The 24,887-nt window shown below is 43.3% G+C and overlaps 1 protein-coding gene and 1 non-coding gene across 5 annotated transcripts in view; both read right to left on the bottom strand.

The window, feature by feature from the left end:
- Positions 1–24,887, bottom strand: part of LOC126271886 (adenylyltransferase and sulfurtransferase MOCS3) — a 168,935-nt gene that overhangs the window by 48,529 nt on the left and 95,519 nt on the right. For all 4 annotated transcript variants that reach the window (XM_049974259.1, XM_049974257.1, XM_049974260.1 and 1 more), the window contains exons 4-5: positions 24,191–24,283; positions 17,390–17,510 (exon numbers count right to left, since the gene is read on the bottom strand). In XM_049974259.1, the coding sequence (XP_049830216.1) occupies positions 17,390–17,510; positions 24,191–24,283 (214 nt within the window). The remainder of the gene's footprint in view (positions 1–17,389; positions 17,511–24,190; positions 24,284–24,887) is intronic.
- Positions 15,971–16,045, bottom strand: Trnas-uga (transfer RNA serine (anticodon UGA)). The gene has a single exon. It is a non-coding gene; the product is annotated as a tRNA-Ser (tRNA).

Genomic DNA, 24,887 nt, shown 5'->3' with positions numbered 1-24,887 from the left:
TCTGTGTACCATACTAGAAAACACTGGGACACATCCTTTTGAGGGGTCTTGCAACACTGTATTGCATAGCACAGCCAATACAAGGTGAACGATTTTAATCACTGCCTACATTGAAATGAATATCTGAAGCCATGAAATAAGATCACACGTACCTTCTGTATCAAAATAGTTTTAACATACAGGACATTGATAAACGTGTTCCCCTAATTCTTTTGAACAGTCTATATAACTGAGTTAGTGTCAAACTAAGTTCAGTATTAATTAATGTCTCCAATTAGCAGTGGAAATATTCAAGGCAGGAAGGAAGATGCAATTTGACATCCCATCAACAATGGTGTCATCACAAACAAAGTTGGGATAAATAAAAGGATGGCCTTACACAAGAATCATTTCTGCATTTGCCTCAATTTGGGGAAATCATGAAAAACCTAAATCTGCATGTCCAGACAGGGATTTGAACAACCAATTCTCGAATACGAGTCCAGTGTCTTACCACTATGTCACTTTTCTTGATAATGTTCAAAGAATGTGTTGTTACATGTTTTATGTCTTTCTGTCTTGTTAAGTATTTGCTTGATTATATTTAATATCTAGAAAATTATTATGCCTTCCAACAGCTGGAGCAACATTCTCAATAACATCTGAGGAAGATATCTAAGCTACTTCTGCTTGGCACTACCACTTCCCCACCAAAGAACCATTCACGCCCACACACTTGCCTTGTGGACACGACATAGCTCCCAACTCTTGGTGTTGCTGGGCTATGGCAGCTTCCACATCCCCAGAAACTTCCTTCATGTCCTATAAAACACACTATGCCTGAACACTCTCTCAAAAATACCAGCATCATTGTTAATCTATCTTGAAAAAACTTTCATTATTGTAGAAGGCTCTGCTCTGTCAAAAGGCCTCAGTCTCAGTTCTAAGATAAAGTTTAACCGTACTGAACTTGGAAAGAATCTGTTTTTATTTACTCACTCCCCTCAACTAAATCATTTTCTTATCACCCACATTACCAATCAAAGACAGCCTACATGTACACAATGGACTTCATCTTAAATAGTTTCATACACTCTGCACTTATGATCTACATCCTTTTTGAACCAATCACGACCTGGTAACATTACGGGAATTCTTAAACTCCCATTTGGCTCCACTTCCCTTCACCAAATCCCAGAGCTATGGAATCGTGAAGTATTCACAACTTATATATATATATATTTTAAAACCACTAATCTTGACACAATTCTCCTTGTTATTAAGTTCTCTGCTTTCATGGTTAGGAGAACACACTTCACACAATGAGCAAGTCAACAATGTGTTGGTCCACACCTGGCCCTTATGTAAGCAGTTATTCGGTTTGGCATTGATTGATGGAGTTATTGGATGTCCTTCTGAGAGATATTGTGCCAAATTCTATCCAATGGAGCATTAGGCTGTCAAAACCCCAAGCTGATTGGAGGGATAATGTTCCAAATGTGTTCAATTTGGGAGAGATCCAGCAACTTTTCTGGCCAAGGTAAGTTTTGGCAAGCACAAAGACAAGCAATATAAACTCTCACCATGTGCTGGCACGCATTATCTTGCTGAAATGTAAGCCGTGGATGGCTTGCCATCAAGGGTTACAAAACATTGTGTACAATATGATCCCTTTCATGGTCATCCATGGCATCCTTACAGCACAGTGGTACATTCGCTATATTATATTATCGCAGAAGAAGCTGAGTACACAGTCCCTGTGGTGTAGTGGTTATGATACTAGATTGTTGCATGGAAGCTCGTGAGTTCAAAACTCACCTGAATTGTAAAATTTTAATTTCTGTATTCGATTTGAGTACATTCAATCTAGAAATATTCACAAATGTCAAGAATCATTGTACTGGAATGTTCTGTATCTGTATATAAACTGTGAGTGTTCTGGCTGGAGCCAGTTCGCTCTGCACTCTTGTATGTGCAAATGCTGAATAAACCTTCGTTAAGTTAAGTTAGTGTTCGTCATTCATCTAATTACACCTTCATCTACGTGACATTATTTGGATGGGGATGGTGGGTATTGGAACTTGTGATAGCGCTCATTATTGATGACACAGTGGCTCCCATCAGGCCACAACAGAGCTGCCGTTTATGTGGCGAGAAACGCAAGTTTGAGCCATATTCAACAGATCGCAATCTATCGGAGGCAGAAGAGAAGAGGATGTTACAATGACAGCAACTGTGTGCACCACATAGACATCCTTCCGGGTTCTCTGGAGATGATGGCCAAGATCCAAACAAGTGGCTGAAGGTATCTGAGTGTACAGCCAAATTTAACTAATGGAATGACACCGTGTGTTTGGCTAACATATTTTTCTACTTGGAGGGCACTGTCAAACAATGGTATGAGAACAACGAGGAGAAGTTCACAAGTTGGGAAGTATTACAGGCGGGACTCCGTAAGTATTTCGGCGACATACAATGACAGAAGTGCAAGGCTGAAGATAAAGTGCAGGGCACAGCATCCAGGAGAAACTACAGCATCCTACATTCAAGATGTCTTGGAGCTGTGTAAAATAGGGGATCCTAGAATGAAGGAGGAAGATAAGGTTGCACATCTCATGAAGAGTGTTGCTGAGGACATGTATCAAGCCCTACTCCTGAAGGAGGTTTCGACAGCAGACATCTTCATAAAATGGTGTCAGTATATCGAGACAATGCATCAAAAACAAATTACACGCACGAAGTTTGAACAGCTTCCAAACGTCGTATCGATGTCTGTGGAGGAAGGAACTGATTTCACAATTCATAACATGTAAGCTTTCACGGCCGGCATCTTCATAATAATGATTTCACAAGTGTTCTTCATCAGATAGTGAGAGAGAAAGTTCAGAAGGTACTTGGATTCCATGGTGAGCAAAACACTGAGACGCTTCAAGAGGTCATAAGGGAGGAAGTGGAACAGACATTGAACCCAATCTCTCATCCTTCATTTCCCTTTGAAACGGTGAAAAAGTCGAGACCCAGGTGAAGTTACATTCCTACAATCTCACATGAGGAACCTGTTTGGGCACCAAGGAAAACTGACATCTGGAGGATCCAGGACAACCAACCAGTACGTTTCCACTGTGGATGACCGAGACATGTGGTGCACTATTGTCGAGAAAGACAACGGATACTTGATGACGCCTGCGCCAGAAGACAGCAGACTGATATTAACCGACCGGACGATGCAGATGAACAAGAAGATGAGGGTGCAGGACACCATTGCCACAAGCTAGGCACTGGAGAGGACACTCCCCAACACACTGATCCAGGTCTCCATTGCTGTTTAGAAGCTCCAGCCGATCACCTAGCCGCTACAACCTGGAAAACTAAGGGGTGAGACCTTCCTTGGAGGTGAGGCTGCCGAAGAGAAAAATCCTCCGCCGTCTATCACTACAAAAATGATAGGAAACTACGTTGATATCCTCATGGATGGCTGACCAGCCCAAGCTCTTGTGGACTCTGGAGCATCATATTCAGTCATTTCGAAGTACCGTTGCCAGTTGCAGAAAACCGTATTTATCGACAACAAAACATCTCTGCTGATGGTGGCTAATGGGAAATATGTAAAACCTACAGGAAGATGAGTCATTCGTGTGGGTATAAGTGGCCATACACATCCCTTACAATTCATCGTCTTAAAAGAGTGAAGTCATGATGTTATTCTCGGATGGGACTTTTTAAAAGCATCTAAGGCAGTTATAAATTGTGGTCGCTCGAAGATTATGCTAGACGAGATGAGATACTGTGCTCAGGAAGATGTGTATCCGAGTGTGTTGAGACTAAGTGTGTTGGATGAAGTGAACATTCCTGCAGTCAGCGCTAGAAAGATAACTGTCATATGTCATGCCATGCATCAACCCATGGATCTTGTAGTGGAATGTAGGAGAACATACCAATGAAGAATAACTCGGTCATCATAGCCTCTGTCATCTCGTTTAAGAATGGATTCAATGAATTGTGGATAGTTAACTTAACTGTCGCCGAGAACCACAGATCCTTCCAAGATGCATGTGCGTAGCAAATGCTGAGCTGTTAATTGACAAACAGCTGAGCATCATACAAACCTCCCACGCAGAGTCTGTGGGTGAAATTAGCGCTATCACTATGAGACAAGGTCTTCTAGCTTGTGTTTCACCAGATCTCATTAAGTAACAACAGAAGAAGCTACTTGCCATTCTTCACGAGTTCTCTGAATGCTTCAATCTACAGATGAGGAGCATATACAACAAATTGACGGTGAAGCACCGGATTAGCACTGGAGACCACCAATCAATAAGCCAGAGAGCATACCATGTGTCAGCAACGGGACGTCAAATAATTTGCGACGAGGTACTGAAAATGATGAAGAATGACACCATTCAGCCTTCGTGGAGCCCACGGCTGTCACCAGTGGTTCTTGTCAGGAAGAAGAATGGGATGGCAGTTGGCACTTAATAAGATAAGTCAAAAGGACATTTACCCCCTTCCATGAATTGATGGTACACTAGATTGTCTGGAGGGGGCTAAGTTTTTCTCAACCATGGACATGTACTCGGGATTCTGGCAAATCAAAGTAGATGAGGCTGATCGTGAGAAAACTGCATACATCACCCCTGAGGGCCTGTATGAGTTTAAGGTAATGCTGTTTGGTTTGTGTAATGCACCAGCAACTTTTGAATAGATAATGGATAATCTTCTAAATCACCAGAAGTGGATGATGTGTCTTTGTTATTTAGATGACATTATAGTGTTCTCAGAGACATTTGATGAACACGTAAAAAGACTGAGGGCCATTCTTAAGTGTCTCCGACAAGGTGGACTGAAACTTAATTCAAGAAAGTGTCTCTTTGGAGCGAAAGAAATCAAAATATTTCGACACCTTGCGTCAAATGTAGGTGTGAGGTGTGTGGCTAGATCCAGAAAAGGTTGGGATCTATAATGGAATTTCCTATTCCTAAAAGTATTAGAGATGTGAGAAGCCTCCTCGGATTATTTTCTTATTACTGTTCTTTTATCAAAGACTTTTGTATCAAAGGCAGGCCACTCCAACATTTGTTAAAAGCCGAAGCTAAATTTATCTGAGGTGGTGATCAACAAGATTCCTTCGAAGAGCTGTGAAAAGCTCTGACGACTGACACTGTACTTGGTCTGTACGACAATAGAACACCCTCAGAACTACACACAGATGCCAGTGGGTATGGGATCAGTGCTGTTCTGGTGCAAATTTCGGATGGAAAAGAGAAGAAGCCCATGCTTCTAGGACACTTACAAAATCTGAGAGAAACTACTCAATTACAGAAAGAGAATGTCTTGCTGTGATCTGGACCATGTGCAAATTTCGACAGTATCTCTATGGAAGGCCATTCACTGTTGTTACAGACCATCATCATTCACTTTGTTGGTTGACAGATCTTAAGGATCCAACAGGACGACTCGTCAGGTAGGCACTACTTCTTCAAGTGTATAACATTACCATAGTGTACAAAAGTGGAAGAAAACACCAAGATGCTGACTGTCTCTCAAGAAACCCTGTGCATGGCAATCAAAACTTTGATGAAGACAGTGACTGTCTCACTGTACTCCACGATCTCTTTGCTGAGCAGAAGAAGGACGTCAAGATACCTCAAATTATGCTTGTCTTAAACCGGTCAGAGTATGTAAAAGGACAATTTAAGGTAGGTAATGGATAACTTTGCAAGAAAAACTTTGATCCATTTGGAAACAGGTAGCTACCAATGATTCCTAAACACAGGAGCTCGGATGTTCTACAGAAATTCCATGACACACAATAGGATCCGCAAGAGATTTATCTGGCCAGGTTTATTTAGGAGTTTCCCCTACTGTGTGTCACACTGTTGAGAGTGTCAGGGAGAAAGGCAGTTCCTCAGAAACTACCTGGCCAACGCATACCAATTCCATGACCCGAAACATCTTTCCAGCGTGCTGGGATTGTCCTCCTCAGATGATTTCCAACGTCTGCTAGTGGCAATAGATGGGTTATTGTTTGCACTGATTATCCAACATGATATCCCACTACAAAAGTCGTGAAAACAGCTGAAGTATTTGAGGTAGCCAAATTTATTGTGGAAGACATTGTATTAAAACATGGTGCCCCCACGTCATTAATTACAGCTTGAGGGAAAATTTTTCAATCGAGTCGTGTGACAGAGATAAACTGTCGGTGCAACATTACTCATCACATGACGACTGCCTACCATTCGCAAACTAACAGGCTTACTGAATGCCTTAATAAGACCTTGACCAACATGCTATCAATGTTCATCAATGTTGAGCAGAGCAAATGGGATGAGGTGCTACCTTTCAGGACGTTTGCCTACAACACTGCCAAACAAGGCACCACTGGATTTACACCATTTTTCATGGCGCAGGGCAAGAGGCGACTGCGCTGATGGACACTGTGTTTCCGTTACATCATAATGACGGGAACGACGACTACATCGAACTTCGGCAGTTAGCTCGACTCCACACGCTCAAGAAAATGATCGGCGAAGGTATGACGTGAGCCACTGCCCTGTTGTCTACCAGCCTGGTGACCTCGTCTGGATCTTCACACCTGTTCGGAAGGTTAGTCTCTCTGCGAAGCTCCTCAGGCACTACTTTGGATCTTATAAGGTTGTAAAACAGTTGTCTGATGTTACTTATGAAGTTGAAGATTTCGACTCCGACACAAGACGATGAAAGATCAGAGATACAGTCCCTGTCCGTCGAATGAAGCCCTATAAGGATCCTGCAACCCAGGATAAATTCGCAGCTCCAGTAACAGGCAACAAACAGAAACGTGATGAAGAGCGTAGCGGCAAAGTAAGTTCTAAGAAGATCACTGCCAGGGCAAACACCAGTCATTGGGAGTCGGAGTATGCAGGACTGATGACTTGTTCCCAGACTAGAGGGACGTAACACCGAGACGCTGTTCTCTTAAGGAGGGAGCAATGTCGCAGAAGAAGCTGAGTAGCACAGTCACTGTGGTGTAGTGGTTATGATACTAGACTGTTGCATGGAGGGTCGTGAGTTTAAAACTCACCTGAACTATAAAATTTTAATTTCTATATTCAGTTCGAGTACATTCAAGAAGTATCCACAAATGTCAAGAATCATTATACTGGAATATTCCGTAACTGTATATATACCGTATGTGGTCTAGCTGGAGGCAGTTTGCTCCGCACTCTTGTATGTGCATGTGCTGAATAAACCTTCATTAAGTGAAGTTAGTGTTCGTCATTCATCTAACTACACCTTCTTCTACGTGACAATATGTCCTGTTTTCCTGCCCTTCATGGTAGGCCATCCTGGGCTCACATTTAAGCTAGATAATGTCTGCCCAGCACACACCTACATGGATACTCTGCAAATCACATTTAAGTGCCTGGCAGAGGGCAAGAGTTTGTACTTATCTTCGTGCTTGCCAAATCCTACCTTGTCTGGCACTCACTGGATTTCTGCCCAACTGAGAACAAATGTAACAACCACCAACAGTGTATACAGCATTTACCTGAAATGAATGTAGAAAATGAGAGGGCTGGTAGAGCAGGTCATAACAAGCACATTTCATATCACAACCAACATTAGTGTATGGCACTTGGTGTCATTGAACAGCGTAACATCCCACTCAGAGGGTAGGCACACAACATGCCATCTGAGCTGTCATGGTAGCAGGTCTGCAGGGCAACATTTTCAATGTATTTGTGGCATCAAGGTAAATGAGTAGTTAGGATGGAGTTTTATAACCTTTATTTGAAAATAGTTACTAAAAGTGCATGGAATTACAAGCTTCTGCTTGATTGCACACTGTCAATGAAGCAAAAGTGACTGTCGCTCTCTTTCAAACACTTCCGGCAAAATGAAAATTACACCAGAGGCTACAATAATGCATGTTATCAGGTCTTCATCAGTCTCAATCGAGGAGGATATGCAGGCCATGCCATGCCCTATCCAGTTTCATCCAAATGCATCTACACTGTGTGTGTGAAGAGTGCAGGTGTAGCATTGTGTTGGTACCACATTCACTGTTTCACGTTGAGTGGGACATGTTCCAAAAACTCTGGCAGACTTTCTCATACAAAGATTAAGTATCTGTTGCATTCGGTCAATGGTGAAGCATGTATGGACCAACTAGATTATCGCTTACCAAGTCGGACCAAATGTTGACAGTGAGGTGATCTTGATGACAATCAGCAAAGATGGTGTGCGGATTCTGCCATGTCCACAATTGCTGATTATGGCTGTTGAACATATCCTCTCGTGTGAAGGATGCGTCATCCATAAAAAGTACTTGGTTTGGAACGTCCATTTGAATGGTACACCTTTGCAAAAACCACTCGCAGAATTCAATTCGATGTGGAAAGTTGTCTGGGTTAAGGGCATGAACCTTTTGAAAACAGTAGGGGTGCAAATCATCTTTATACCATACACACCAAATTGTGGAATTGCTTACACCCATTTCCCATGCAACACACTGTGAACCTGTTGAGAGTGTGTTTTCCAGTAGTGCTAATGGTTTCTCTTCAAAATCTGGTGTACGCTTTGTGTGTTGACAACCACGACCGTCTGTGCTTCACACCACTAACACAAAATGAATACATTGGGTTTCAAACTAGACCTTAAATGCATATGTGCTATTATAAGAACATGCCGGTGGAAATGTACCTCAAGTGAACCTGTCTCTCATATGGACCTGTGAATGGCAGTAAATGTGTGCAGATCTGGCACTTGTCTATTCGGAAACCACCGAACATACAAATGCTGGGCAGTATGAGCAATTCCTCCATCTGATGTCACATAGGTAAAGTGCATGCCCTTCCCTCCCAAGAATAGCTCTCCACTTCCTGTCTGCTCCACACAGTAGCAAACACATGAGTGTCCCCATTTGATGGCAAACTGAAGCAGGGTGAACCGTACTCTGCAGTATGCGCTCTCTCTACAACACCTATCAAACAGGCATTTAAACAGCACAAAGAATTGCATCCACACCACAGTAAGATGTGAAAAACCCATTGCGTTGTTCTGCCTGGAATCTTCGCAACTATATCGACAACACATTAGCAAATAAACGTCATAAAACTTCAACCTGCTGACTTTTTTACGTTGATGTCACAAATGCATTGAAATTGTTGTCCTGCAAACCTGCTACCATGATGGTTCGAATAGCATGTTGTGCGCCTGCGGACATGGGTTGCTGTGTGAAATATGCTTGTTATGACCCACTCTCATTTTCTACATTCATTTTCGATACACCCTGTATATATCAAAGCTGTCATCAATTTCATGTCATATTTTCCTCCTCTACATCCTTACTAACTGTAGTCGATGGTATGTAGTTACTCAAACATACTAATAAGCTTTCCAGAGCCATTGCAGAAAGACAGTACTGTGGTCAGTTTATCCACAAACAAATTTCTTCTCCTATTTTTTCTCGTGATTCCAAAAAGATGTCACCACTATGAACCAGCTATTGATGAATATTCCCCTTACTTCCTAAACAATGAAGAACTAGATTACATCCTTTACCAGGACTTGTTTCTTGTCATATCCTGAGAGGAGGGATCCCACAAAGTAGAGTTTTGTCACTCATGCACAACATCTGTAATATCTACTATAGCTTCCCTGTTATCAACATCGTATCACAGGCGTTATTCTCTTGCAGCTGAATATACGAAAGCCCTCTCCCATCCACCTATATAATTCCACAGCATTACAGTAATAGGCATTTTCTATTTAATAAAAGTTAGTATCTCACCTGGAAGCAGTTACTCTATATAGTACTTCTATTGCTATTGCTGTGCAATGATATATGAGGGTAGGAGAATTCTGTCTACTCACATGAATGGTCTCTGTGAACACCAATGTCTTCAACAACTGCTTCATTATCTGTACAATTTCAATCCTCCCCTCCCAAGCTCCACTATATTGTGCAGGTGAGAATATTTTCTATGGCGCACCCTATGGCCTTGGCTTCAATTTCTGCTAATCCCTATGTGCAAGTGACCCCTTTCCCATTCTTTTGGCCTCATCTTTTATTAAGCTGTTATTTTTCATGCTATTCCCCTAGTTTTTGGAGAAAACTCATGTTTCCTCTGTATTTCCGCCTCTCTCCCTCTCCCTCCTCCCTCTCTCTATCCATCTAACTAACTAACTGTTGCAACTGCAACCAGGACGGTTGCGGGGTAGCAATGACAGAAAGCGTGGCGGGACCCACAGAGAGGCCCAAGAACAACAACACAACAGAAGAGGATGGACATAACCAACGAAAGGACAGAACAAATACAACAAGACCGAACAACAGAGTCACAATGAAACAAACACGTCCAATTGTACACGAACAAGGAAGTAGGCTGTCTAGCTCAAAGCGAGGTGTAAACCGACGTAATCGAGATGAGACTGACTGGCTGAGTGAGAGGCCGGCGCATAAGTACGCTATCGGGGCGCCACTATTGGCCGCTGGGACCACATGTTCCACTGCGGCGCCCTTACACTAAAAGCGGGCCAGCAGGCGCGTGCCGCCACAGCTTAGGGCGCGATCGTGCAGAGACCTCTATGGGTCTTCGACGTCCATGACATCTGGCACGGATTCAAATTCCGCGGCACACTGTACCAGATCCCTCCCCCCTGAAACTTGGGCGTAGGGGCGGAAATGCCCTGGACGGTGCCGAGGTGGGTGGCAGTGGGAAGAGGAACTGGGTGTATCAACTGCTAGTAGCAGGGAGGAAGGGACGCCTGAGGTATCCATGACAGCCGATCCAGATTCCAGGGTGGAGGAGGGAGCCGCCGATCCACCCAGAGGGGGAGAGGGCCGGCAGCAGGCCCCCAGAGAGACGCAACCGAGGGCTGGGACAGTGACTCGAGGGCCACGTCTGTACTCGATGGAGGTAGGGAAAGAGGTGCGGGACCCGTGGCAGCACGAGGGTGGAGCTGATTATGATGGCGGCAGTCCAATCCTTTCAACGTCTGCTTGCACTGATGTCACACACCGCCCCATTGGCCGCGACGACCGTGGCGGATGTCCAACCCGCCTTGCCCCCGTACTTGCGGGCCCACACGGTCGTGCCAGCAGCATACCACTGCAAGGGCCGGGACCTGGGGAGGAAGGAGGATGGCATCAGCAAATGGAACAGGGTCCGCGGCTGTTGCCCATGAAAGAGCTCTGCCGGACTGTGTCCGTCAATTGACGTAGTGCGAGAGGTGCTCAAAAACAGGGTGAGGGCTGACGTGGTTGGAGATGTGTTGACCGCCTTAGTCAACTGGCGATCAAAGGTGCGGACAAGCCTCTCCGCCGCGCCATTGGACGAAGGGTGGAAAGGGGGGCTACGGATATGCTCCATACCGTTGGCCTGACAGAAGTCATGGAAGGAGGATGCTGTGAATTGGGGACCACTTTCGGAGACCAACGTGTGGGGCAGGCCCTCAATGGCGAGAACCTGGGCCAGGACCGTGAGTGTAGCCTCCGTGGTGGTAGATGCCATTCGGACAACATAGGGGTATTTGGAGTAGGCATCAACAATGAGTAACCACACGGACCCCAAAAACGGGCCCGCAAAATCAATATGGATGCAATACCAGGGCCGGCGAGGCAAAGGCCAGGGTGCAAATGACTGAGGGGGGCTTGTCTGGTGACGCGCACAGGCAGTACACTCATGGACCAGGTGCTAAATAACGCCATCAATGCTGGGCCAATACACATGCCGACGAGCCAAAACCTTCATACAGGACATACCCCAGTGCCCGTGGTGTTACAAACTGAGCACCTGAAGCCGCAATTCCGGAGGGATGACCACCCGGTGGGCATCTGTCTCCATGGCCAATAGAAGGAAATCACCGACCACAGAGAGCCTGTGGGCTGAAATTTGACTGCATCCGACGAGTAACATAGGACAGCCACCAGTGGACCACGTAGTTGAGAACCTTCCGCAACCCAGGGTTGCAGCGGGTAGCCGCAGGAACATCAGCAGCCATAAGAGGAAAACCGTCCAGTGCATCCTGGCGGACGGAATCAATGTGAAAGCAGAGGACCTTCTGTTGGTCAAAGGCAGGATCGGAGCCTGCTGGGAGTCGTGACAAAGCATCCGTATTAGCATGGTGGGCTGTGGGCTTATACCGGATAGTGTAAGCGTAATTACGTAAAAACAACGCCTAGCGCTGGAGACGTTGAGCCGTCTGCTCGGGAAGGTGAGAGTGGTGTCCGAAAAATGTAATCAAGGGTTTATGGTCTGTCAGGAGGGTGAACTTTGCCGCAAAGAGATAGATGTGAAATTTTTGGACAGCAAATACGATTGCCAAGGCGTCCTTTTCAATCTGGGATTAGTTCCATTGTGCTGGGGTCAACGTCTTAGAGGCATAAGTGATGGGCTGTTCGGAGCCATCGGCATCCCGGTGCATGAAGACGGCCCCAATGCCGTATGCCGAAGCATCAGCTGCCACAACCAAGGGGCGGTCCAGAGAGAAGGGAGTAAGGCAAGGGGGCAGACCTTTGCGACGCAAGTGATTGTGGGGTTGAGCAACGGAGGCAGCCTGGGGCAAGAACTTCAAGTAATAAGTAACCTTGCCCAGAAACACATGCCACCGCAGCTCACGGCGCAGTGGTGCAGAGACCTCTATGGGTCTTTGACGTCCATGATGTCTGGCGCGGATTCAAATTCCGCGGCGCGCAGTACCAAACTAACTTTCTCTCTTCTCTCTCTCATGCTTCATTCCTTTATTGTCCCATTTTCCTCCGTCACTCAGATCCACCTGTTCCCTAACTCTCCTCTCTTGTATAGCTATACATCTGTGTATCCTCCTTACCCTGCATGTTGTGAGAGGAATTTATCTTGTAGTCAGTTACTATTGAAAATGATGAGAAACTTGTGTCAATCAAGACAGGACCTGGAGTTGAATACTCTAATGAATTTCAATTAATAGGCTTAAATCAAACAATGGAAAATTTAGGATGGACTGTAACAATACTATGAAAAGGAAAGTTGCTATCACCATATAGAGGAGTTGCTGAGTTGCAGATAGGCACAACAAAAAGACTATCACAAATAAAGCTTTCGGCCAAGAAGGCCTTTATCAATAATAGCATGCATTCACGCATGCACGCACGCACGCACACACGCACACACACACACACACACACACACACACACACACACACGAGAGAAGTCTCTGGCAACAGAAGACACACTCTGAACAGTAGCACCAGTGCATGATGGGAGTGGTGACTGGATGGGGGTAAGGAGGAGGCTGGGGTGGGGAGGAGGAGGGATAGTAGGTTAAGGGGGGTGGACAGTGCAGTGCTGCTGGGGAGTGCATGGCGACGAGGTGGAGAGAGGGTATGTGCATTCGCGAGGTTAGACAGAGGGCAGGTTTGTTATAAGACTTGGACAGTATTAGACAGGCAAGTGTTATTCACCCACTGGCTACATGCTTGGAAGTTGGGATGTTAACAGACAGACACTGGAGCCATAGCAAATTGGGTCACAAAATGATCAGAAAGAATAGATGGGTTACCAGAGATGTCTAATATATAATAAGAGACCAGGGATGGTAGACCAGACAGTGTAGCCCACACCTGGTAAGAAGATGTGGATGAATTCTCAGAGAAGACACACAGTATTCCAAGCATTTTTTCTTCCTTTACCAAGTGAAAAAATGAGCCCAAATATGCAGCTGCTTCAAGTTTGTGAAGTTGGTGATCAAGAGATATCAACTATGTTTTTGAAGAGTTCTTCAATGATACCAGACTGTTGCAAAACTTTCTTCAGATCACCACACAGTGGATCACCCATGTCATATCCCTATGAAGAGAGTGACAACTGTTTTGGTAGCCTGGATATCACAGAATAAACATCTAAGTAGACATAATTGATGAGTCCTCATGGAGAGACTGTGAAGATGATATCGGGGGTACAAATCTGCTAATTCACCCTTTGGAGCGCCCAATGTGCTGGCTTGTCTGATGAAAATAGGCACTGAATCAACAGGACCACTGGAAAATGGATCACTGTCATGGAGATCATTGTGCACAGATAATTTTATCCACAGAAAAAGATAATAAGGGCAAATCATGAGATTGATGAATGAAAGTATGCTAAGAGCTGGTCTAGAAAGGGTAGACATTCCATCACTGAGATAACACAAGTCATACTTAGAAAGTAGTTGTTCTATAAGGAAACCCCTTTGAGGCTGGTTAGTGTTGCCCCAAAGGAGATCATGTTTGTTGAAGTCCTGTCAGTAGGAGGAAGGATGGAGGCAGTTGTTGCATAAATTTGACCATCTCGGGATTCACAATTTCCCTGTCAGAGGTAAAAAAATCACACAGAGTGATATCAGTGGTCATCCAAATCCATACAGCTGCAGCAGCGAAAGTTACATGAAGAGGTATCCATTCATTATGGACACCCAAGTGAACAACTCCTGAAACCCTATCATGGCTATCACAGTTCCTACAGCAGCTTTGAAGGTAGGATATTGGCCACCTAAGAATTAGCTTTCTTGTACGATTATGCACACTACCATAAAAGCTTTCATCCCCCATTTCACCCCTATAGGGGTTGAATTCCCAAAAGCAGTGAAACACATATTTTTTATTTTTAACTGAGAAGACAAAATTTCATAGCTTTAATAATGCTTTTGTATTAAACAATTTTCATAAAAAATCTCATCTCCTGTTTTACCCCCTTAGGAGTCTAATTTCCATAAACACTGAAACACGCATTTCAGTATTTGTAACCAAGAAGTCAAATACCAATATTCACAGATGTAGCTTTAGAAATATTTTATTGGTTCTTCAATAATGACACATATTCAAAAAAAGGTTTTCACCCACTATTTCATCTCCTTAGGTTTGGAATTAAAAAAAAAAAAAAATCCCTTCTTAAATGATGCCTACAGTATAAGATCCACATCATCTCCAAATTTCAAGTTTCTGTCCTTAGCGGTTTGGGCTGGGTGATGATGAGTCAGTCAGGACACTGCCTTTTATACATATAGATTAGAGAGGAAGCCATTTAATCAGAGGTAACACCTGTTTCAACAGTATGACAACTGAAACTTCCTGGCAGATTAAAACTGTGTGCCCGACCGAGACTCGAACTCGGGACCTTTGCCTTTCGCGGGCAAGTGCTCTACCAACTGAGCTACCGAAGCACGACTCACGCCCGGTAATCACAGCTTTTACTTCTGCCAGTATCCGTCTCCTACCTTCCAAACTTTACAGAAGCTCTTCTGCGAACCTTGCAGAACTAGCACTCCTGAAAGAAAGGATACTGCGGAGACATGGCTTAGCCACAGCCTGGGGGATGTTTCCAGAATAAGATTTTCACTCTGCAGCGGAGTGTGCGCTGATATGAAACTTCCTGGCGGATTAAAACTGTGTGCCCGACCGAGACTCGAACTCGGGACCTTTGCCTTTCGCGGGCAAGTGCTCTACCAACTGAGCTACCGAAGCACGACTCACGCCCGGTAATCACAGCTTTTACTTCTGCCAGTATCCGTCTCCTACCTTCCAAACTTTACAGAAGCTCTTCTGCGAACCTTGCAGAACTAGCACTCCTGAAAGAAAGGATACTGCGGAGACATGGCTTAGCCACAGCCTGGGGGATGTTTCCAGAATAAGATTTTCACTCTGCAGCGGAGTGTGCGCTGATATGAAACTTCCTGGCAGATTAAAACTGTGTGCCCGACCGAGACTCGAACTCGGGACCTTTGCCTTTCGCGGGCAAGTGCTCTACCAACTGAGCTACCGAAGCACGACTCACGCCCGGTAATCACAGCTTTTACTTCTGCCAGTATCCGTCTCCTACCTTCCAAACTTTACAGAAGCTCTTCTGCGAACCTTGCAGAACTAGCACTCCTGAAAGAAAGGATACTGCGGAGACATGGCTTAGCCACAGCCTGGGGGATGTTTCCAGAATAAGATTTTCACTCTGCAGCGGAGTGTGCGCTGATACGAAACTTCCTGGCAGATTAAAACTGTGTGCCCGACCGAGACTCGAACTCGGGACCTTTGCCTTTCACGGGCAAGTGCTCTACCAACTGAGCTACCGAAGCACGACTCATGCCCGGTAATCACAGCTTTTACTTCTGCCAGTATCCGTCTCCTACCTTCCAAACTTTACAGAAGCTCTTCTGCGAACCTTGCAGAACTAGCACTCCTGAAAGAAAGGATACTGCGGAGACATGGCTTAGCCACAGCCTGGGGGATGTTTCTACTGGCAGAAGTAAAAGCTGTGATTACCGGGCGTGAGTCGTGCTTCGGTAGCTCAGTTGGTAGAGCACTTGCCCGCGAAAGGCAAAGGTCCCGAGTTCGAGTCTCGGTCGGGCACACAGTTTTAATCTGCCAGGAAGTTTCATATCAGCGCACACTCCGCTGCAGAGTGAAAATCTTATTCTGGAAACATCCCCCAGGCTGTGACTAAGCCATGTCTCCGCAGTATCCTTTCTTTCAGGAGTGCTAGTTCTGCAAGGTTCGCAGAAGAGCTTCTGTAAAGTTTGGAAGGTAGGAGACGGATACTGGCAGAAGTAAAAGCTGTGATTACCGGGCGTGAGTCGTGCTTCGGTAGCTCAGTTGGTAGAGCACTTGCCCGCGAAAGGCAAAGGTCCCGAGTTCGAGTCTCGGTCGGGCACACAGTTTTAATCTGCCAGGAAGTTTCATATCAGCGCACACTCCGCTGCAGAGTGAAAATCTTATTCTGGAAACATCCCCCAGGCTGTGGCTAAGCCATGTCTCCGCAGTATCCTTTCTTTCAGGAGTGCTAGTTCTGCAAGGTTCGCAGAAGAGCTTCTGTAAAGTTTGGAAGGTAGGAGACGGATACTGGCAGAAGTAAAAGCTGTGATTACCGGGCGTGAGTCGTGCTTCGGTAGCTCAGTTGGTAGAGCACTTGCCCGCGAAAGGCAAAGGTCCCAAGTTCGAGTCTCGGTCGGGCACACAGTTTTAATCTGCCAGGAAGTTTCATATCAGCGCACACTCCGCTGCAGAGTGAAAATCTTATTCTGGAAACATCCCCCAGGCTGTGGCTAAGCCATGTCTCCGCAGTATCCTTTCTTTCAGGAGTGCTAGTTCTGCAAGGTTCGCAGAAGAGCTTCTGTAAAGTTTGGAAGGTAGGAGACGGATACTGGCAGAAGTAAAAGCCGTGATTACCGGGCGTGAGTCGTGCTTCGGTAGCTCAGTTGGTAGAGCACTTGCCCGCGAAAGGCAAAGGTCCCGAGTTCGAGTCTCGGTCGGGCACACAGTTTTAATCTGCCAGGAAGTTTCATATCAGCACACACTCCGCTGCAGAGTGAAAATCTTATTCTGGAGTATGACAACTGCCAAAGTATACAGTTCTTGATAGAGTAAAATAAATTTAATTTTAGAAGTGTTTAGTTCTGGAAGAGTTGCATTAATACTGCTTACCTTTTCAAGGCTTCCACAGCAGATTCAACCTTTGGTGTTCCCAAGCTTGCTTCAGAATGAAGTAACTGTCGATGTAAATTATTCAGTTCAACTTTATCATAATCTATTATACCAATATGTCCTGCAATAAATTGTGTTGTTCAAATATAAAATCTCATGTATATGTGTAATCTACATTGTTAATGATACTTCACTACATTTTAACCAACAATTTTCATTAAGACACAAGGGAGAAACATTGCGCTCCAATAAATTTTTAACTTGTGTACAGCAATAGATGTTTACTTATGCTTCAGAATTCGAAAGTATGTGTCACCAACAGTAAACATAAATAAACAAATGAGATGTGATATCGTTCTATTATTGCACCATTTGCGAGACATGATACAAATAAGTCTTTAATAACAATAAGGAAAGGACAGACTGTTACTCACCTCATAGGGGAGGCGCTGAGTCACAGACAGGCACAATGAAAAAGAATGCTAGATCTACGGAATTATTACACACAAACTTTCACCACTAGAGCCAGCATAGCAGAAAACTATTTACTGTATAGGTACCCAATTTTATAGGAACTATGTTCTGACTGTGCACAGTAGGATTTACGTTTTTAGTAATGTTAGTGTTATGTCTTGCCTTTTAGGCACCAGTACTGGTACGGCGAAATAGAGTTGGAACACGAGCACTGTGCGTTACAGTTGCAGACAGTCAACATGGGTCTGGACAAGGTGAGCAGGGCTTTACACCCAAAGCTGTTTTATCAATGCAACAGCAAGACTGCTGCAGCTACTCACGGGTATTGATACATTAAAGAAAAACAGAGAGGTCCTCTTCCCACACTGACATTGGAGAACACAATTCAGAAGTTCAAATTAACTGGTGATTTGGGAATTGCTGCTGGAAGAGCTGATGGCTAACTGCACCACAAATTGTTCAAGAAGTTACTGTTACCATGGCTGAGAATGCTGGAGACAATTTTTTGTCTTCAAGCAGTGCATGAGTTATGTCATGACAAATAAACGTTCCATGGTTCACTATTTGAAAAGTTCTGTGAACAATTGTTAGATGTTATCAGTACAAATTTCACGTTACTCCCCAACTTTTGATACATGACACAGAAATTTCAGTAGGCTTTGTTCTTACATTTCTTACTAGGGTTGAAGCTGATGATATATTGGCCTTGTAACATTTTGTGAAGTTATGAAGCACATTTACATTCGATGGGGCAATGTACACTCACAATAGTTGCATTTGGGGACCATCATGAGCAACAAATGTTCACGAAGTTCCTCTGCATATTAAACATGTCACTATATGGTGTGGTTTGATGTCACAGTTCATAATTAGGCCAGGTTTTCTTTGAGGAATTTGGACCCGAAGGACCAAGGATATGCAGCGTGAATGGCACGGTACTGCGAGCTGAGTCGCCAACATGTGTCTCCTGCTCTTCTGAAGAGAAGTGCTTTGAATTTTATTTTGATGCCTGACGGAGCTCCACCACACATTGCTCATGAGGTCACTCACTTACTCCATAATGCATCTGGACAAAACAGAATCACTGACTGATTATTACATACTGTGTGGTCACCAAGATCCCCAAATTTGAACCTGTGTGATTTCTAACTGTGGGATTACCTAAAGGATAGGGTTTATCAATTGACTCCAACACACATTGAGGCTGAAGGTGAGGACAGCAACAGAGGTAGCCAACCTGAGATATTTTGGACAGCAGTAGAGCCATCTCTAGTGTGTTTCCAGGCAGTCAGGATGCAGATAGTCATCACAATGAGCAACATTTGTAACATGGTATGTAAACATGATACACAATTAAACATCACCCTCTTTAAAATGTGTTTCTTTCAATAGTTTAACTGTTATTTCTCTTCTCTTCCACATGTCCCTACAAATGTTCCATTGTCCTACAACCACTCATTTTTCAAGAGGCTCTCTCAAGTAGTATAACTTTAATTATAGCCACCATGTATTTAGCTATAAGACTAAGTCTTTCATCAGATGTAGAAAACAAACACACATTCACACAAGCACAACTCTCACTCTCTCTCTCTCTCTCTCTCTCTCTCTCTCTCTCTCTCTCTCTCTCTCACACACACACACACACACACACACACACACACACACACACACAGTCACTGTAATCTTTGGACAACTAGTTGCTACTGTGTCTGAGGTAAGCAGTAATTTTTTCTGGAATGGGTTGTGGGGATACAGAGGTGGTGTGAGGTGGGGAGATTGAAGAAAAACAGTGTAAGTGAGGAGGGGAGGCGGGGGAGAGGAAGATGCTGATGCTGCTTGTGGGGAGGCGATTCAAGGACGTGCTGGGAACAGGATAGGGCTGCTGGGTGCATCACTGGGAGACAGTTCTGGAGGGGGGATAGAGTAGAGAAGGGGGATTGTCAGGATAGAAGGCATATGTGTACTGGACTGGGAGCAGAGAAAGGGATAGGTAGGTGGAGGACAGGAACTAGCAAAGGTTGAGGCTACAGATTATGAAAACAAAGGATATTTGCAAGTAGAGTTCCCATATGTGCAATCCAGAAAAGCTGTTATTGCTGGGAAGAACACAGATGGCACAGGCTGTGAAGCAGTCATTAAAGTCAAGCACTTTGCATTGGACGGCATGCTCAGCAATTTGGCAGTGGCCACTCATGTAGGCAGACAGCTTGTTATTTGCCCATGTAGAATGCGGCACAATGGTTGCAGCTGTGTAGGTAGATCATGTGGCACCTTTCACGTGGTCCTGCCTTTGATGGAGCAATACATTCCTGTGACAGGGCTGGAGCAAGGTGGTAGTGGTAGGTTGTGGAGGACAGGTCTTACATCTACTTTTTGTTCCAATCGATCCAAAGTGAGGAGATAATCAGGAATGGGGAAGATGTCAGAAAACAAGAACACAAAATGCAAATTTACAGAATAAGAAAAGACCTGCTAATGTACCATTCACAGATCCCAAATAAAATTGCCCTTGTGGATGCAGAATTGGTAAGAAAAATTACATTTAAAAGGATATACAACTTATCACCAAGTATTAAATGTTCAATACACTTAGGTGCATATGATAATTCTTAGGCTATTGTAGTCACGCACCATCAAATAAAAAAATAAAATAAAAAACATTTAGCAGCACTTATTTACAATGATCCCACTACTGCACAAAATTTGCACAGAAGTCAGATTGTATGGAATATTCACATTATGTGGTATTATTAATAACATATGCATCAATCAGTTTTGCTAAGAAATTCATCAATGGAGTAGAACGAGTTGACCACTAATAAATCTTTTAGACTCTTCTCAAACTGAACTCCACTGTTAGTTAAACTTTTTATGGCTGCTGGCATGTTATTGAATACGTGTATTGCTCAGTAGTGGACATCTTTTTGAGCCAAAGTAAGTGACTTTAAATCTTTGTGAAAGTTATTCTTATTTGTAGTATTGATTCAATTAGCTGAGCTGTTGGTTTGAAGAAAAGATATATTGTTAATGACAAATTTCATTAAGGAATAAATACATTGATGCATCAAAAAAATTGGTATAGGCATGTGCATTCAAATACAGAGAAATGCAAACAGGCAGAATACGACACTGTGGTCGGCAACGCCTATATAAGAAAAGTGTCTGGCACAATTGTTAGATTATTTACTGCTGTTAAAATGGCAAGTTTTCAAGATTTAAGTGAGTTTGAACATGGTGTTATAGTTGGTGCACGAGTGATGGGGCACAGCATCTCCGAGGTAGCGATGAAGTGGGGATTTTCCCATACGGGCATTTCACAACTGTACTGTAAATATCAGGAATCCAGTAAAACATCAGATCTCTGACATCACTGTGGCCGGAAAAAGTTCCTACACGAACAGGACCAATGATGACTGAAGAGAATCATTCAATGTGACAGAATTGCAACCCTTCTGCAAACTGCTGCAGATTTCAATGCTAGGCCATCAACAAGTGTCAGCATATGAACCTTTCAATGAAACATCATTGATATGGGTTTTCAGAGCCGAAGGGCCATTCGTGTACCCTTGACAACTGCATGGCACAAAGCTTTATGCCTCACTTGGGCCTGTCAAAATCAACATTGTACTGTTGATGGCTGGAAACACGTTGCCTAGTCAGATGAGTCTCATCTCAAATTGTATTGAGCAGATGGACATGTATAGGTATGGAGACAACCCCATGAATCCATGGACCCTGCATGTCAGCAGGGAACTGTTCAAGCTGTTGGAGGCTTTGTAATGGTGTGAGGCATGTGCAGTGGAGTGATATGGGATTCCTGATACTTCTAGATATGACTCTGACAGGTGGCACATACTTAAGTTAATCCATTCATGCCCATTGTGCATTCTGACGGACTTGGACAATTCCAGCAGCACAATGCGACACCCCACACAGCCAAAATTGCTACAGAGTGGCTCCAGGAATACTATTCTGAGTTTAAACACTTCCACTGACCACTGAACTCTCCAGACATGAAAAATATTGAGCATATCTGGGATGCCTTGCAAAGTGCTGTTCAGAAGAGATCTCTGCCCCCCTCGTACTCTTATGGATAGCCCTGCAGGGTTCATGGTGTCAATTCGCTCCAGACATTAGTCGAGTCCATGCCACATTGTGTTGTGGTGCTTCTGCGTGCTCAAAGGGGACCTACATGAAATTAGGCAGGTGTACCAGTTTCTTTGGCTCTTCAGCCTATATTGGAAAGCAGCAGTTAGTTTCCCCAGTTTCTTAAACAGTCCTCTGCAAGATGTTCTTGAGTACACACCATGTATAATTCACATTGCATGTTTTTGGGCTCAAAAAACTGTAGCTTGGCTTGATGAGATACCCCAAAAAATAAATCCCATATGGCATTATGAATGAAAGTAAGCATATTACGCTAGCTTTTTTATTTTTGTATTACCTATGTCTGACTACATTTGCATCACAGAGAGAGATTTGTTAATGCACTTAAGAAATTCTGTAATATGCTCCTCCCAGTTAAATTTATTATTAAGCTGTAATCCTAAGAATTTAACACTGCCAACTTCTTTTATTTGCTTGTTATGATATTTTAGGTATATACTAGCAAAACACTTTTTACATGTTTTGAATTGCAGATAGTATATTATTTCCTGGCTTAGTGTCAGAGATTTGGGCAGAAACCATTTATTAATGTCCATGAAAATTTCATTAGCCAACCTTTTTATGGCTATACCTGATTTAATATTTATTGCAATGTTTGTATCATTTGTAAGCAAAACAAAACTTGGCATTTGCTAATGTTTCAGACACAAGATCTCTAATACACACAAGAAAAACTAAGGGCCCGATAACGGAACCACATGTTACTGTTTCCCAGTAAAGCACTTTGCTTTTGTATTGACACTCTTTGTTTTCTGTAAGAGATATAAGATTTGAACCATTTTGCAGCATTTCGCATTATATGATAATCTAATTCACTTAAAACAATATTGTGATTTACATAGTCAGATGCCTACGACAGATCACAGGCTATACCAGTAGCTTGCCATTTAATGTCTAATGAATTAATTACATCCTCACTGTACATATGTATAGGTAGCCTTCTCAACATCAGAAACCTTTAGAAATCTGAATTGTGTCCTGGATAATATTTTATTTGCGGCCAGATGGTTAAGAATACAATTGTATATTATCTTTTGTAAAATTTTTTAGAATGTAGGCAAAAGTGAAACTGGATAGAAGGTTAATGACATTTCTTTATCCACTTTCTATAAAAAGGCTTAATTTCATCATATTTCAAACAACCAGGAAATGTTCCATTGATAAAAGACTGGTTAAATAAATAACTTAAAATGTCACTAAACTCAGAGATACACTGTTTAATCAACTTCGTTGGCTTTTGTGAAGGCCATACTCATATTATCATAGTTATCTATAGTGACAGGACTGAGATGTTCCATGGCAGCATTTATCAAACTGACAACCCCATCTTTTCAGTAACAGTTATGAAGTGCTTACTGAAAAGCTCAGTAACACTGCAGACATATGTTACTCATGTATCAGTTACTCTTAATGATTTGTGCTCCTCTTCATCTCTGGTTCTACCAGTCTCTTCCTTCACTATATACCATATTGTCTTGATCTTGTTATCTGATGCAACTATACTTATCGATAATGCATTTGCCTTGATGTATGCATTACTACCTTCAATATTTTGCGTATGTTTTGTAATCATATATAGCATTTACATCAGAGCTGTTTATGATTGACAATGATAGGGATGGACAATGATATTATGCAGGTCAGATGGGTGGTTCAACAACACTGCGAAAGGGATGCAGAGGATAGTGAGAAGGGTGATTCTCATTTCAGGGAATGATGAGAGATAGTCAAAACCCTGAAGGAGCATGTAAATCAGATGTTCCAGTCCTGGGTGGTACTGAGTCATGTGAAGGGTGGTACTTTGTGGCTGAACAGTGGATATGTTAGTATCTCTTTATTTTCTATTTAGCTGTTGACAATATTACATTTTGAGGTGATGGCTATGACTTATTTACTTCTATTATCAGCTATGATATGGTGAGTAATTTCAAATGTGAATGATGAATGTTTTTTCCCTAGACAGGTGAGTATCCGATTTAAATAAAAGAAAATTATCCCTTGTTGTTCAATGAGTATGGCTTAACATAATAAGTAAAGTGTATATTTCCATTATAAACCTCCCCCCCTGCCCCCCCCCCCCCCCCCCCCCCACACACACACCACAACAGATATACACATGCCCACAAATAAATAGCAATAAAAAGTTTACATGTTACATACCAACACCAGCCCCTGCAAGGTACAAAGCAGAAGGACATCCTAATCCACCAGCTCCAACAATAAGAACAGATGATGTTTTCAGTGCAAGCTGACCTGTAAAAACAGAAATGACAGCACCTTACTTAGATAGTTCTTAAACAGCATGTAAAAATATTACTCAAACACTATCTTGAGAGACAGGGAAATGATGGTGCAAAATCACATCAGCAAATAACCAAATGCTGGTTTCCAAGCGGAAAAAAGGATTGATAAGGTGATGTAACGTGAGGTGGAAAGATGTCATTACACAGCAAGCAGGAAAGCAGGTGCAAACTGGATGTGTATAACGGACAATCATAATGCAGAGATGTCTGGAAGATGCTGTTTCATTAATGTTGATATTTCACAAGTGGCAGTCAAATATTTCTGTAAATGGTTAATACAGAAATAGTGATGATTTAATGTGGACTGTACTGATGGACAGTATTTATGTCAAAAAGCAGCGGTGTATTCACAGCTCAGTGGCAAAGACTTATTAGACAAGTTAAAATCACTGTAACAAATAACACTGCTACACTGATTTTCAAATGAGGCTTTATGACTAAGCAGTGAATGCAAAGTCGGCAGCATTATCATATTAGTCGGCAAGGCAAAGTGGTACAGCTCCCATAGCAGGAACTAAATTGGTCATGAGACTAGGTACAGTCACATTCCAATA

Source organism: Schistocerca gregaria, chromosome 5, assembly GCF_023897955.1.
Source record: "Schistocerca gregaria isolate iqSchGreg1 chromosome 5, iqSchGreg1.2, whole genome shotgun sequence".
Taxonomy (NCBI): Eukaryota; Metazoa; Arthropoda; class Insecta; order Orthoptera; family Acrididae; genus Schistocerca; species Schistocerca gregaria.
Note: the sequence above shows the minus strand (reverse complement) of the source record. Positions and strands in the feature narration are given on the sequence as shown.